Source organism: Falco peregrinus, unplaced genomic scaffold (genome assembly GCF_023634155.1).
Source record: "Falco peregrinus isolate bFalPer1 unplaced genomic scaffold, bFalPer1.pri scaffold_72, whole genome shotgun sequence".
In the NCBI taxonomy this organism is placed as follows: Eukaryota; Metazoa; Chordata; class Aves; order Falconiformes; family Falconidae; genus Falco; species Falco peregrinus.
The window spans coordinates 1-15,644 of record NW_026599632.1 but is presented as its reverse complement, the minus strand read 5'-3'; the positions used below and the strand labels follow the sequence as shown (position 1 = coordinate 15,644).

Genomic DNA, 15,644 nt, shown 5'->3' with positions numbered 1-15,644 from the left:
GTGTTCCACGGGTGCGTTTGGAAGATCAAAGGAGCCGTGCAGGTGAAGCAAACGCAGAGCCCCAGGCAAAAGACTTCTTGCACACAGCACCCTCTCTGTTCATCCTCTACAAAGAAGCAGGGGCAGGTATGGTGGTGAAATCAGAAATAGTAGAGGGATGTCAGGCCAACAAACACTGACACGTTTCTCATGTATGACAGTAGTTTCTGATAGGTCCAAGCAGCTGCTGTGCCTCCTCCTGTCATTAGATCCCTTGTCTGTTTGACTTTTCCCACCCTGTAATGATAGAGAAGAAAAAACAGAAAGGTTGTTTCTCAGATGCATTGGGAATGTGCTTAATCAATCTAAATACTTACAAGAAGTCAAATACAAAATCGCAGATTTAAAAATAAAAGGCTCACGCCCCAGAATGGGATAATGCTGCCCAAGGGATAACGGCAGAACCGTGTCCCAGGAAGGCAGAAGAAAGCCCAGCAGAACGAAGCTGGCAAGGGTCTGTCCTACCCTCCAAGACCCCTCCAGTTTGTGGTGCCCCAGCCCGCGAGAAGGGGCAGCCCATCATCCCAATTCATCAGAGCTCCTGAAGCCTATCTTACGACCGTGCAAAATGTGGATAATGCAAAGCAACCAAAGGGATCTTATTTGAGGAGCTAAGGTAGCAATTTGGAAAACGGTAGCTTACTGCTCCAGGTGTCTTGCCACCTGTCAACTTCAACCTTTCCGGTTCAGGCGCTTGTACCTTTGCTTCCAACCACCCCCGAGAGCACAGCAGACTCCTCGGTAGACCCGGAACAGCTGATGAGCCTTTCAGAGGAAAGAAGGTAAAATGAGCTCCCTTTGTTTAAAATGAGAACTGATTCCAGTTGATCGTGGTTTTACCTCTCTAATAACACTGTGGAATATCAAGGTTTGCAGGGTCTTTCGTTTCAGGAAAATGAAAAGCAAAGAAACAGAAAGGGAAAACAGGTCTCTGGAGAAGAGGCTGAAAGCACACCAGAAGAGCAAAGGAGAGAAGAAAAGCTTTTCGAGATCAACCGCTGAAAAAATTCAGGAAGGTCAAGAAGCCCTTCCTGACCTTCCTGAAGAAGGTGTGTACCAGACACTGCTGTCCATCTTTCAAAACTCTCAACACTGCACTAAGGGCATGAACTATTTTTAGCGTGCACAAAGATGGCCCCAGATAGGAAGCAGACACCTGCCTTTTGGAAAAAAATGCGTGTCAGCAGGAAACTGCCATTCCCAGCGTTGCAGGTTTGGTTTTGCACTTATGGAAGTACTGTTTGCTCAAGGGTAAGCAGACACCTCGCCACAAGAGCCTCAATCCTTAGCTATTTACCTAGCTACCGAAATAAAGAGGCAAAGTAAGTCCCGCTGTTTTGTCCATGTTAGCAATCCTCACGCTGCCCTGTATCATCTGAATCCCAAATATGCAGCAACGTTGTTCCAGGTCACTACATACGCTTTAGATGCTGGCACTTTTTAAAAAGGCCGCGGCTCACCTGAGGTAATTTGGGGGCGGGTCGTGGTGTTTGTGGTGGTGGTGTGTGTATTGGGATGGACACTTTTTAGTTTCTTACTTCTTCTTCCCTTACCAGTAAACAGAGGTCTATTTCTCAAGATCTTGAGAAATGTCCTGAAAATAAGTTTTCATGACTTTTTTGTATATAGATGAATACTCTTTTAACGTACACTATTTCACTGGTGCTAGAAGTACTATATTCCACTTCACATGGCTTGTTTCAGTGACAGCCTTGTACCGTAAATTCATATCGTGTACCCCCTTTTTCCTGGGATCCACAAGTTGCGATGCCTGCAGTTTGTAGTCCCTGCATGCACAGGCTATCTGCCCTGGCTGAAACCTGACAGGATAACAAACGGTGATTGCTTCAGGCAGCTTCCCTATGCAGATGTCCCAGGAACCCCTTTGGAAGAGTAACCCAGAGAGGGTGCTTCAGGGAAGCCGCAGGCATGTCCAAAGCGCAGAACTAATGAGCAGGACATGCACGGGAGAGTCTGTGTTTAGTAGCCACCTTATAGCTTGAAGTGAGCGATTCTTATTTGCTTTCCAAATCCATTTTCCTCCTGCCTAACCCAATTGGAAGAGTGAGTTCCACCGCATTTTTTTGTGATGTACTGAATGTATTCTTTTTAAAATCAGGTGCCACCTTCTTGGCTTTGCTTCACGCTTTGTGCTGTCCCCTTTTTCTATGTACAAGAAACTGCACTGAAGACAGAGCGTTGATGGTTCTATTCAGCTGCAGGGGAACTGCCATGGAGGCTGTAAGAGAGGGGCAGGGCCGGGCGCAGGCCGGGGGGTTTATCCGTTCTGAGCCCCTCGACCCCTGCTGTGCATATCTGACAGCCCTGCCTCGCTCACAGCCGCTGTCCCAGAGGGAACAAAGCCCAGGAGAGAAAGTTCTCTGTCGGCTCAGGGGAAGCACACATGCATGGGTGCAGCACGCTCGTGTTGCAGCCAAAGTGATAAACCAGCCTTGCTTAGCACAGCTCTCCGTGCAAAAACCTCCGTGGCTGCAAGGATCTCAAGCCTCAACTCTGAGCGCTCGATGGAGCTCCCTCCCAGCCAGTCGAGATTCCCGACCGTCCTGACGTGGCGCTTTCCCTCCCAGCAGCGCCCATGCCCATTGAGTGCCTTTCGCTTGCAGCCGGCTGTAATGCTGGCATCACCCCTGCACTCCAGTTTTTGGCCTCTCTGAGTGTTGCTCACTAGAATAGCCCCGAGAGTGACACCCCCCCCCCGCCCCGTGCCGGCTGCCCCCATTGTGTCCATAGGGATAGCGGTTTGCCTGCGGGCATGGTGGGATGGTGTTTCTTCCAGGAACCACATGGATGGCAGGGTGAGCCCGGGGGGGGCTTGCGCTGCCCGGGCTCAAAGCTGGGGAGGCGGATTCCCCGCTCGCAGGGACTGGGGGCGAGGGGAAGTGTTTTAGGGACGGACTGTGGGGGCCGGAGGGAGGGATTTGAGGGACGGACGCCGAGGAAGGCCTCCTGCCTGCAGAGATGGCTCTGGCCCAGGGCAGGGCCCTTCTCTGGATGCCACGGGGTCGATTGCAAAGGACCAGGCTGCCCCATGCAGGGAGCAGGTGCGTGCCGGGGCTGCCAGGGGGCCCTGCCTGGCTGTTCCCAGCCCAGCCCCGGCTGGGGCCAGCCCTGCGCTGCAGCCCTGGGGCCGAGGCGCAAGGAGCCGCGCATTGCTGAGGGTGCTGCACCCTGCCGGGCCCCGCCACCAGCTGCCGGCTGCCCTGGGCTGCCCCTCGCTCTCCCCAGCTCTGCCTGCTGCCAGTGCCGGGGGCACCGCCACAGGGCTTGCCCCCTGCCCACAGCTGCCCTGACCCACGTCTGCAGCTGCACGTGGTGCCCACATCGCACAGCTGGGGCGGGGGTGGCAGGTCTCTCTGGTGGCAGCCTGGGACTGGGGGCAAAGCCAAGCCCATTCCTCGCTTGTGATCTTTGTCCCCAGGGAGAGCCAGTGCAGACGTGTGCTGCGCTGGAGAGTGTCGCGCAGGGAGGTGACGGCCGACTGCAGAGCAGCACTGAGACCTGCGTGACAGCAACGGCAGCCAGTGGCCGCAGAGCAGCCCAGGGGAGCTGGTTCCCTCGACGGGCCCCAAAGCAGCCTTCCTCAGCCCCTGCTTTTGGTGACGTGTGGAGCAGCGCAGGGATGTCTCTCAGGCTTCCAGGCCTGAGGAGGCTTTCCTCCTCAGGGGCACTGTTAGAAATCCCGCTCCCAGGATTAAAGCACCCCTCCCACCATGGATCCGAGGCTGTGTATCCAGCCCCCTGGAGCTGGGTACAGGTGCCCTGAGGGGTCTCTCTGGGAGGATGGGGCCACCTGCCTGGTGGCTCTGACACAGAAATGATGAGCTCAAGCCCTGTGACTGTGGCCGGCCGGTTCAAAGCCTCCGAGTGCCTCAGTCTTTCTGCCCAGGAGCGTTTATCCCAGGCACTGTTTCAGGGTGTGAAGATGGGTGCCGGTGATGTTCTGGTGCCTCCACATGGCTCCCACTTCAAGGTTACGATGCCTGAGGTCAGCGTCCCCCTGAAGGCCCTGACAGAGATCTCCAGGGACTTTGTGTTCCATTTTGTGTTGCCTTAGGGCTACAGCGTGCTGGGGTTTGGGGGCGACAAGGTTATGGTATGCCAGAGGTTAAGCGAGTGAAGCGTTAAAGCGTGTTATTGTTATGGACAGAATCTGGGTTTGTTGGCTCTGTATTCCTGGGGTTATGGTAGTGTGATCTTATTATGTGTTCTTTGTGTGGTTTTGGTTTGGTTTTTTTATGTGGAGAGTGCCTTTTTTCATGTTTTTGGCCTTTGCAGGGTTTGGATGGGGGCCTTTGGTTTGTATACAATGTTTCTTCTGGTTGTTTTTCTGCTGTCTGCTGTCTGGCGGTGTTTTTTCTGTCTTGTCGACCAGTAATGATGGTTTCTATATCTCCTGCAGGTCAGGCAGTGTTACTTCTGATGTGGTCTGACTCATTTCTGGTGAGTTGGTAGGTAGGTATGGAGGACTTGTGGTCCCTCCATGGAGAATGACTGCTAGAGGACTAAGAGGCAGATCTGTGGAGGGGTGAGAGGACTGCTGGCCCACAAGTAGTGACTGTCAGAGGACTACGTGTACTTGAATTTATGCGGGCTTCCAAATTCATGGTTGTTTATCCTGCCTTGAGGAATAGCCATGGGAAGTCACCAGCCACGCAGAAGAAGAAGATTCCCAAGCCTGTGTGGCTTTCTGGTTTTGCTTTCGAGTAAGAAAGTCTTGTCTCTCCGTGAGTACAACTAAACCGGTCAGTTTTGTTCACCACAGAAATCAGGGAGCAGAATTTTTGTGCTGTGCCTCACATGGCTGCCAGGGCATGGTGAGAAGCAGCAAGAGAATTCCTGCCTGGCACCTTCTCCAGGGGAGCAGTGCTGCACTTTCACCGGGTGAGCTCTGGTTCTGCATGAGTGCATAAGTTTTTGGTCAATTTCCTCACCACAGAAAGCAGGGAGCAGAACTTTTGTGCTTCTCCCCACATGGTTGCAAGGGCAGGGTGAGAAACAGCAAGAGAACTCCTTCCTTGCACCTTCTCTGTAGGACAAGGCCTCAAGGGCAAGAGTCCAAGTACTGATAGCCTGATGAATAGAGACTTGTTAGAACTTGTAGGGCACAAGCCCTGGGAGCAAAGGAACAAGCTAACTGCAGACCCCTGAGCCGTCACAGTTGAGGAGGCAACCAGACGGACAGAGAAACAAGTAGCCAGATAAGGGAACAGATGGCGCCAATATGTAATTAAGAAAGCCGCGTAGAAAGAAACTCCCTAACCTTGGAATAAAAATTATTGCTAGGTCAAGATAAACTAGTAAGTACCTATTGTTCTAACGGTGTGCCTTAAATATTAACCAATCGGTGTTTCTTACGCTTAAGATTTAACCAATCAGGGTGTAATATGTAGAAGGTAGAAACATATATAATTGTAAGAAAATCACTAATAAAGGGACAACTTGCTTGCATCAAGCTGCGTCCCGTCTCTTCATTCGCCGCACTTCTCCAGGGGAGCAGTGTTGCGCTTTTACTTTTCCAAGGTGACTTCTTGGGTCTGTGTAATATTGCAAATGTGCCGTGTCAATTTTGCTCACCACAGAAATCAGGGAGCAGAACTTTTGTGCTGTGCCTCACACGTCTGCCAGGGCAGGTTGAGAAGCAGCCGGAGAATTCCTTTCTGGCACCTTCTCCAGGGGAATTTCCCATTTCCCAAGAGACTGCTGGTGCCGGCTGCAAGGGCGCTCCCAGATAAAGGGTGGTCTTGTGTGATGTTGGGGTTGGAATTGGTGATGTCTCCTTTCCTTAGTCTCGTTAAGGCTTTGCAGTGACAATTTGGTGCTTCGCTCCTATTGCTCTTTTGTCATATCGCTCACAATAGCTACTGCTGTTTCCTTTTATCATATTGCATGCTATTTTCCTGTATTATAATACAAGAAACTACCTTGGATATGTTTCAATGATTGATATATTTGATCGATTTGATGTGGAGTTCATCTTTGCTGGGTATCCAGTCAGTCAGCAAGACATAATTTGGTGTAGTGGGCAGCATATGAAGCAAAAATGTCTTTATTTAGGAAAAAAAAGGTTCCTCGACTTGCTGTTGTCAGGTGGGAACCATTGCCTTATGGTGTTTGGGCCAGAGTGGTCTGGTGGTGCTGGGCAGTTGGGCCATGCCAGGGACAGAGGGACGGGAGTAGGGGAGGGGGCGGGGGAAGGGGTTTAGGGACGGACGGGTGGGAATTGATGAAGGATTTTAGGGATGGACCGGGGTGGGCGGGGGTGTTTGTGGGTATGGGGGTGGTGGTGGTAGGGGTGTGTGTGTGCCCCACCCCGCAGCTCCCCTCAGCTGCTTCCTCCTCACCAGCACCTGCTCAGCACCCCAGAGGGGCTTCCCGGAGAGTTCCCGGAGAGCCGGGGAAGGGGCTGTCCTGCACCGCCCCTCCAGACGGGGGCCACGCAGGCAGACCCCCGAGCCCTGCCGAGGGAGGGCAGCGCCGCTGGCTGCCCCCCTCCCGCCGCGTCTCCTCACCTTTGCCCCGCGCCTCGCGCAGCCAGCGACCCCGACCGCCGCTCCCACGCGCGCACAGCTGGCGGGAAGAGGTGGGCCCCTCGGCCTCGTGCCCAGCACAGGCTTCGCTGCAGGCCTACGAGAGGTAAAGCCGGTCCCGGGGCACCATCTTGGTGAAGAGGAGAGAAGTGCGTGACCTGCCAACACAGGTGTGGCCCCGCCCCCATGTGCCCTTTGGTCGGTTGCTATGGGAACGAGTCGGGCTCTTCCCCTAGCAACCGGCTGACAAAGGGCACACAGGGGAGGGACCACCCGTATGTTGGGAGGTCACACACATCTCTCTTCTTGACCACGATGACGGCAGGCCCCTCGGCCTCGTGCCCAGCATAGGCTTAGCTGCGGGCCTACTAGAGGTAAGGCCGGTCCCGGGGCACGCGGTGGCACTGGCCGCGCAGGGCGGGCGGTGGGGGTTGGGGGTATAGCCTCAGCTATAGCGGGAGGAGGGTGCGGGCCCGTCTCTGCGGCCGGGCGGGTTGCGCTGCCTCCAACAAGACAGCGGCAGCAGAGAGACGGGCTCCGCAAGCGGGATGTCCAGCGAGCACCCGACTGCACTCTGTGGTCTCGGCCTTTCCCATTGGCGTGGTGTGGCCCACGTGCCGCCAGGGCAACCCTCCGCAGCGAGCGGGGGTGCGGGGGCTGCGCGGAGGGGCTCGGCCCACCGGCCTCCTGCACCTGCCCAACCTGCCGGCCTCCCCAGCCGCTCCCCCACGCAGTGGCCGCCCCGCACTGCGCCGGCAACGGGGAGCGCTCCGGCGGCACCCAGGGCACGGACAAAATCCCTGAGTCACGTCGCGCTCCCCCTGTCTGTGGCGGCTGCCCCGCGGGTTGGTGGGAGGGCCGGGGCCACCCCCGAGGGGACAGGGCTGCGGGGGGCGGTCGCCCAGTCGCCTCCCCGCCGCTCTCCGGTAACAATGGTAACTTTTTCTTTGGTAGGATAAGGGCAGTTGCTCTCGGTCAGGTAGCTAGTCTTTTTTTCCCAATGCACATTAAGCTGCTTCTGAAGAGGGTACGGCCTATTGGAAGAGAGATCTGTAACCCTGGATTTTACAGCTGTTATCAGAGTGCAGAGCCATCCCAGATAAGCCCCCCTGTGCGGTTCACACCTTGTCAAAGAAAATCAAGATGTGCTATTGGTTACAGTATTTCCGCTGATACTGCCTTTCCCAAAACATACTCTTCCCTTTGCATATAGAAGCATGTTAAGCTGATACAAGTGCACTTAGGATTGTGCTGCTGCGGGGATTCAGGTCATTCACCCAGGCCGCTACCAGTCAGGTGGTTAGAGCAGTCAGCAGCTGCACTGAGACCAGTCTAACATGTTCAAACTGAATGCGAGCGTATGGCTGAAAAAGTTCATTCGCCGTGGCTGTGAGGGTATCTGACAATTTGATCTGTGGGTTTCTGCAAAATACCCACTTCATGTGAAAGCATTGTTTCTCTTAAAAAAAAAAAAAAGAAAAGTACTAAACTATGGTTCACATTTGTTTTGTGTTCAAGAATGCTGCAGAAGAAAATCCTCAGGCCTATACTGTGCAGAGCTTATCAAATGAACCTTACAGCAGGAGAGCAAGAGCCTGGCAGGTGTCCTCGTGGCTGTTTTGAAGCTGACAAGCAGTAAAGGCAGGATCTGGAAACTGCCTTTGCACTTCCCTTGCGGCCAGAAAGAGAGAAGTTGCAGATCCGTTGGTCCCATCCTTAGCAGGAGTGGGCACCCAGGCACGGCCTGAGCAGACACTGTAACAAGAAATACAAGCCTTTTAGCCCCTGTGGATCAAGCACAAGAGCAGCCTTCTTTCTGCAGCATTACCCTTAGGGAAATGCTGTGACATCCTTGACAAAGACATGCACTGCTGCAGAAAGTCCGGGGCTTTTCTGAAGTGGGCTGGGAAAGGCATGTTCACCCAGCATGTAAGGAGTCTCACTTGTCCAAGAGCATGTCACTGAGAGGCCCAGAGCCTGTAAAACTTTTGCAACACGGGTCTGTGCAAGAAGTAGGGAGGTGTTCTTTGTATTAAAATATGAAAACAGATAAAGTAGAGACAGGAAAGTAAAACCCAGCTGCAGGATTAGGCCTCTCTTCCTAATGTTCCTAACCTTGAGAGAAGAAACTGTTGGGCTGCATGATGTACTGTAGTGGGCTTTGCAGGTAGTTTTTTTGTTTGGGTGATTGTTTTTCGGGGGGGGGGGGCGCGTTCTAGAAGCAGTTCCAGCAGAGTCTGCTACCAGGAGGCTGTGGTATTTACTGTGGGCTGTGAGACTGTATGTGGAGCGGAAGGGAAGGTCACGCTCGGTAGAGCCTGTTGTGGGAGGGATTGCAGAGGAGCTGGAGACACCAGGAGCTGCTCTCTGGGCCCCAGGTGCTCATGCTCGGTTGGTAATCAAGGCGTAAGTTTTTCAGGAAGAGGCAGCATCCTGGGCTCTTTTTTGTTTTCTCTCCAGGGTTCCACAAGGGTCTTGCACTGCCTATGTGTACCTTGGGAGACTGGTTTTAAAACTGCACGCCATTAATACTTGATAGATTAATGAGAGTATGCTTTAACAGCTTGGGGTGTCCCCCTTTCCAAGAGGCTTCTTAGGTTGCACATCCTCTGCCTTCTTAACGAGGAGCTCTGGTTTTGATGCCCGCTGTGCTATGAGGAAAAATCCCCCCTGAGTTTCTGTGTGGTTCAGCAAGAGAACAGGGCAGCAGACTGGCCCTGTAGGCGCTTCTCAAGAGGCTGGCTGGAAAAGTGCTCAGTAAACACGTCTTTTGCCTTCCTGGAGTGACTTGTGTGCATCTTGAATGGTGCTGGTAATAGTGTTGCCTCCTCTGTCTCTTCCAGTGGCATACCCAGATTGTGTGTGTGCGTGGGAGGTCGACGATGAGCTCGGTGGCACTTTTGACCCAGGAGAGCTTTGCCAAACACCGCAGTGGCTTGACGCAGCAGCAGGTGAAAGGTGAGAAGACACAGCTGAGTTCCTGTGATGTGCCTCTAAATAGAAACTGCGCAGGCAAGGTTCCTTGCTGTTAGCCAAGCTCGCTCCATGCCTCCGGCTCCCCCTAAGTGTCCAGGCACGGCGTTCGCCATTCCTAGGCTGGCGGCCTGCCAGACTCTGGCTTTCCACCCACAGGAGCACATCGGTGGTGCTGCACAGTGCAGGGCCAGGCGGAGGCAAGCCTCAGATCTTCACAGAGCTCTGGCTAGCAACGCTGTCAGCTGTGGGGCAGGGCATGTGCAAGCATGGGTCATTGGGCTGCAAGAGAGCCTCGTGGGATCAGTGTGCTGGATTGTCACTTCCTCCTTTGCTCAGCCAGGTGTTGGGGAAAGTCATTATAACCGTATTGACTGACTCACTGATGGGTCTCGGCACCCATTCTCCAGCTGCGAGCTGGCCCGCTTGGCACAGCCCAGTGCACAGCTGAGTCGAACATAAGCTACAGGCTTTCCCTGGACTCTGCCCCAACTAGAGTGCTTCTGCTTCTCTCTGCCTTCTTCCTGGGCATGTGTCTGTCTTGTCCCCTTCTGACCTACAGCCTTGCTGTGTCCCTTTGATTTCTTTCTGCTTGGCCTGTTGTCCCCTGATGAAGCTCCTCCTCTCAACAAAGTTGGCGATAATGTGCTTGTTTGCTGCCACCATTCACTTGCACGGTTGCTTCCTGCATCCATGGCGGCACCTGCTGCAGTCTGTGCTGTGCTGAGCTCAGCTGTGCTCCCGACTCGGCTGCTCTCCACAAGCATAACTGTAGCAGGATGAATAGTAGTGCACAAGTCCTTTGTTGTCCCTCTTTGATGATGCCTCAATAGAGTTGCACTGCCTATGAATGGGGGCGTTTCTGTGGGGAGAGCATCTCATTTGCCTTGTTTGCTTCACCGCAGTAACAGCTTTAAACTCTGAAGAAGAGAAGGATCCTCCCACCTACGAGGAAGCCTTCCCTGCGCTCCCTGAGAAAGCACCATGTTTGGAAGCTGCCCGGGAACCTGCTGGGCCCTGGAGCAAAATCCGGCCAATAAAGGCTTCTGTCATCACTCAGGTTGGTGGGAGTGGGTGTCTTATCTCCCTCCTTTTCATCCCTCCAAAAAGTAGGTGAAGTGAAGCTTTCCCTGGAGTATGAAATCCCTTAGTGTGTCAGAGTAACTGCCTCTTTGCTGTCCTTTGCCCTGGCGCACAAGGAAGACTGCAGCTGAATGCTAGGACTGCTCTGGAGGGGGAGGGATGTGTTGAAAAACTGCCCAGAAGAAGCTCTGCATCCCTGTTGCACAGATAGCTGGAACAGGCCTGAAGGGAGGATTGCAGAGGGAGGCACTGACAATCCAAAGCACACTGACACCTTGCTGTGCCCTGCTTGTGTCTGTCCCGTGGCTGAGCAGGTGTTCCATGTGCCACTGGAGGAGAGGAAATACAAGGGCATGAATCAGTTTGGAGAAGGCGAGCAGGCCAAGATCTGCCTTGACATCATGCGGAAGACGGGAGCTCACCTGGAGCTGTCTCTCGCAAAGGACCAGGGCCTTTCGATCGTGGTCTCTGGCAAGGCGGAAGCAGTCACGAAGGCTCGGAAGCAGATTGTCGCTCGACTGCAGACTCAGGTGAGGGCATCTAACTGTTTCTGCCTTCGTCTTTGCTCTTCCCCAAGACTCGCAAATGCTTTGAGACCCTTGGGCCCGTGTGCTTGTAAGCCAAAGAGGTATGACTAACTCAGCTTTGCTGTACGTTTTCAAAGCACCCAACTGGCAATTTGGAATGGGAATGAGGCTTAAAATAGGGTTCCAAGGTAATTACAGGCCGTGGTGTTGCATGAAGCGTGGAGTCTGCGATCTCTGGAACATTTGAGTTGCAACCAGTGACTTTGTGCTGAGGTGCTGGTGCTGGAGGGGGTGCAGGAGCCTCACACACAAAGCTAGTAGTGTGTGAGAACGGGACTGTGCTTTTCCTGAAGTCCTTCAGAGGAGAACGTGGAAGGCTGGGAGAAAGAAAAGTAGAGGAAAGGAAGTCCTGCCAAAAGCCAAAAGCTTCGGGTCAGGGTTCTGCATTGTGTAACTCAAGGCACACTGGTAAGGAGCCACAACCCTGTTGTTTCGGTTGCTTCAGTCCTCTAGGTTTTGATCTCTTACCTTAAGGTTCTTGAGCTCATAGTCAAGGTGGTAGCTCTTGTTAGGATGTATCGCAGCCAGGTGTTGCAGTGTGTTTTAAAGCATAATGCCAAAGGTAGGTAATGCAATGTTAATACCATGTCTGCTTAGCGCTGTTCAGCCCCTGTGTCATACCCTGCCAGAGGAAAGAGAAAGGAACGAAACCCTACATCCACAATGTGCATCTGAAAAAACAGTTCAGGTCGTGCCGCCACAGACCCGTGAGCCACTGTTCTCAAATATACCTCCTTCTGCCCTGGCCCCAGGTCTGGAAGGTGTGTCTGTATTCCAGCTTCTCTTGGGCTTGGCTAGCTTCAGGACAGGAGCACAGAGCTGAAAAGTCACACCGAGTGATCTTTTCTTCATCTTTTATTTTTCCATTATAGCTTGAATGTTCATTGTCTGATTGCTGTTAGTGGTTACCTAATCACAGGGATCAGGAGCATGATAGCAGTCATCAGCTACCAGACCTGTAAAAACTCAGTGAGAAGGGAAGAAGTCAGGAAGCCCTTGTATAGAGCAGCCCTTTAATGGTAGATTGAGAAGGACCCCTTTTGCATGTGGGGCCTTCTAGAAGCAGTCCCAGGAGCAGCATGTGCTACACTTGAAGACGCCTTAGCACTTAAGTAGCGGTAAGCATCTGCTAGCTGCCTGCCTCCTGCAGTAGGTTTCTGGTGTTGAATTTCTCTTTCCTAGGAGTCGTACTGTATGTCTTGTTCTCTGTAGCCTTGGCAGCAGATGCCAGAGTTCAGATAAACTCCAGCTGTGCGCTGCCATCTCAGTTGTTGCCTGGTGTCTTACACTGGAGGAGAGGCACCTCCTCGTCTGTGTCGGAAGGCCTTTGCTAATTCAGAGTACTGCTCCTGTGCAAACAGAAGGGTTTTGAGGGAAAGGTGGGCTTTATACTCCTGGCATAGAGGCACTGTAGATCAGCTGGTACAGTGTCAGCCCTCGGACAGAATGTGCTGGGAAGGCGTTGTGTTTGCTCTGAGGAGCAGTACCGCTGAGCAGCGTCTACCTTGCTTTCCCTGGCTCTGTTCCTGTGGATCTGCCAGTGCAGGCAAGGCTTTTCACAGATGCTTGGTTCTTCTGCCGCAGGCTTCAGCGACAGTTGCCATCCCCAAGGAGCACCACCGTTTTGTCATTGGAAAGAAGGGTGAGAGGCTGCAGGACCTGAAGCTCAAAACTGCAACCAAAATGCAGGTCCCCCGCCCAGATGACCCCAGCAACCAGATCAAGATCAGCGGCACTAAAGAAGGGATTGAGAAGGCCCGGCACGAGATCCTGCTTATCTCCGCTGAGCAGGTACCTCAGTACTGTGATCTCTCTCATGGCATTAGCTGGTCAGCCTTTTTGCTTCCCCACGGTATAGTCGGAGTTTGTAGCCACCGTGGCTACAGTCAGTGGCTAACGTTAGCCTGAACGGAGACGTATACTGTGCCACTCGCCGGCTGTATGAGCACCGCTGCCAGGTCCTGAAACTTCTTGTGCTGCGTTTTGTCCATCTCTGAAGCCCAAACAAGCATTTGATAGTTGAAGTGAAGCGTCTTAGGTGCCAGCTGGGATAAGGCAGGAGATCACAGGGGTGAATATCGTAAACAAGGAGCAGCAGCAGCAACCGTATTTGTAGATTGAAAGAGGTGGAGATCTACAAGCCCGCAAACTGAGAAGGTTGCTTGGGCCAGAGTGTCAGGCAGGACACCCCTGGGAACTTAGCTGTGCCTGGCAGAGACTGTAATATAGAGGGCAGTTCCCACCAAGGTCTGTTGTGGGCTCTTCCAGGATAAGCGTGCCGTGGAGCGGCTGGACGTGGAGAAAGTGTACCACCCTTTCATTGCTGGCCCTTACAACAAGCTGGTGAGGGAGCTCATGCAGGACACAGGGACGCGCATCAACATTCCTCCACCCAGTGTCAACAAGACCGAGATAGTCTTCACCGGAGAAAAGGAGCAACTAGCCCAGGCTGTGGCTCGCGTTAAGAAGATCTATGAGGAGAAGGTACGGATGGTCCATAAAGCTTCCCACCTTCCCCTGGCACCCGCTCCTAGGCACTCTTCCCTTCTTGTTCTACTTTTGTGCATCCCTCGGTTGCATCTGGCTCAGCAGCCCTTGCAGTACATGACCCCGAATCCTACCGTTTCCTCACTCGGCAGAGTGGGAGCTGGGCTGATACTATCCGGGAGGTGACAGATTTCTGGCTTTTCTGTATCGTGGGACTTAGCAGGCCACCAAGAGCTCCCCTGGCTGTTGTTCACACTAAGGAAGGAAAGAAGTGTGAAGTCTACAGTGGTGGCCAGCTGACAGTATCAAAGTTGCTACATAAGCAGAAGTTGCTGAAGAGTGAATGTCACTCCAGTTTATTTCCCACAGCCAACGCTGCTGTGAATATCCTTGTTGTGGGTTGCTGGGCTGTTTCTCCTCGTGGTTAGGTCTGTATTTGTACCGGTCTGGATTTCAACAATCGGCTTATAGCCTGCACAGTGTTGCATCACAGCACTGCCTGGGAGACGGCTGGGAGTTGAACCCTGTTGTCCAACGGGGGGACGGGGACGACGACAACGACATGCCTGTGTGTGTGTGTGTGGTCTCTTGCATGCCGTGTCCCAGGGAGCTTGACCCAGCATACTAGTTTTGTACTTCCCCTGTGAATTTTTGAGCACAAGGCTTTCTGTAGGCAGGGGTCCAAGGGGTGCTAGGGTACTGCCGAGCCACTGTGCTCAGCTTGGCTTTGCTCTTTGCTGGGTGCAGAGTTTGACTGCATCTTGTGCCTCTTCCTGTCGCTCTTGTCCTTCCCCGCCCCCTTGCGATTGATGCCTCAGTGTCTCTGCCCCTACAGAAAAAGAAGACTACTACTATTGCAGTGGAGGTGAAGAAGTCCCAGCACAAGTATGTCATCGGCCCCAAGGGGAATTCCCTGCAGGAGATCTTGGAGAAGACTGGAGTCTCTGTCGAGATCCCACCCACTGACAGTAGCTCGGAGACGCTGATACTGCGAGGCGAGCCTGAAAAACTTGGGCAAGCATTGGCTGAAGTCTATGCAAAGGTACTGACAAGATGGGCTAGGCCTCCTTTGAAGGTCCCGCGAAGATACATTTGTGAGCACTGACAGGTGTAGCGGGGATGGTCTCTCTTGGGCCATTAGAGGTGCAGCTTAGAAGTCAATACCGGAGGTGCAGCATGGGAATTGGAACTGAATTGTTGTGAAGGCCTCTCCCAGTTTGTCCATCAAACAGCTTCTCTGTTTTTCTGTCTCTCAGGCCAACAGTTTTACCGTCTCCTCGGTCTCTGCCCCCTCTTGGCTTCATCGTTTCATTATTGGAAAGAAAGGACAGAACCTGGCCAAAATAACTCAGCAGATGCCAAAGGTATGGATGAGCTGGTTAGCTTAGCACCCCCGGCGTAGAAAAAGGTTTAGTCCAGATCACTCGTCACGGAAGAGAGAGGTGTCTTCTAGCGTGGGTAAACCCAGGGGGAAATGACACAGATCTTTGCTGTTCAAGGGAACCCTCTCTTTTACTGCTGCAAACACTGCTCCTCCTATGTTATTGTCATGGGTTGAGCCCTTCCGAGGAAGCTTTATGTGGTGCTGTTTTGAGAACTGATGTAGTAGGATACCTGGAAATGGCGAGTGCAGCGAGGCTTCTCCCTGGTGAGTTAGACGGTATCTAGATAAAGGCTAGATGAGTAAACTTCTCCAAAGCCCTTGCAGAAACTGGGACAGCACCAAAGCCTTGGGCTCTAGGCACTGCCATATGGCCGAAATCGTTAAGTTACTGACTTGTAAAATTGTGGGGATTTTGTTTGGGCTTTTTGGGAAGGAGCGCATCTCTTAGTGGCAGGGATGGATGGTGTAGGCCTGACCAAGAGCATTGGCCTGGCTTGGATCTTGGCAAATTCTTAAGAGATTCATTGTCTTTCACCTCAAGGT

General features: G+C 53.0%; 1 protein-coding gene across 1 annotated transcript; it reads left to right on the top strand.

The window, feature by feature from the left end:
* Window positions 1–9,463: 9,463 nt before the first annotated feature.
* On the top strand, window positions 9,464–15,131 carry LOC129783625 (vigilin-like). The gene is made up of 7 exons (XM_055793556.1): window positions 9,464–9,545; window positions 10,466–10,620; window positions 10,958–11,173; window positions 12,815–13,021; window positions 13,499–13,714; window positions 14,553–14,759; window positions 14,974–15,131. Exons 1-7 carry the CDS (start codon window positions 9,470–9,472, stop codon window positions 15,103–15,105), a joined length of 1,209 nt encoding a protein of 402 aa, XP_055649531.1. The 5' UTR covers window positions 9,464–9,469; the 3' UTR covers window positions 15,106–15,131.
* Window positions 15,132–15,644: the final 513 nt, after the last annotated feature.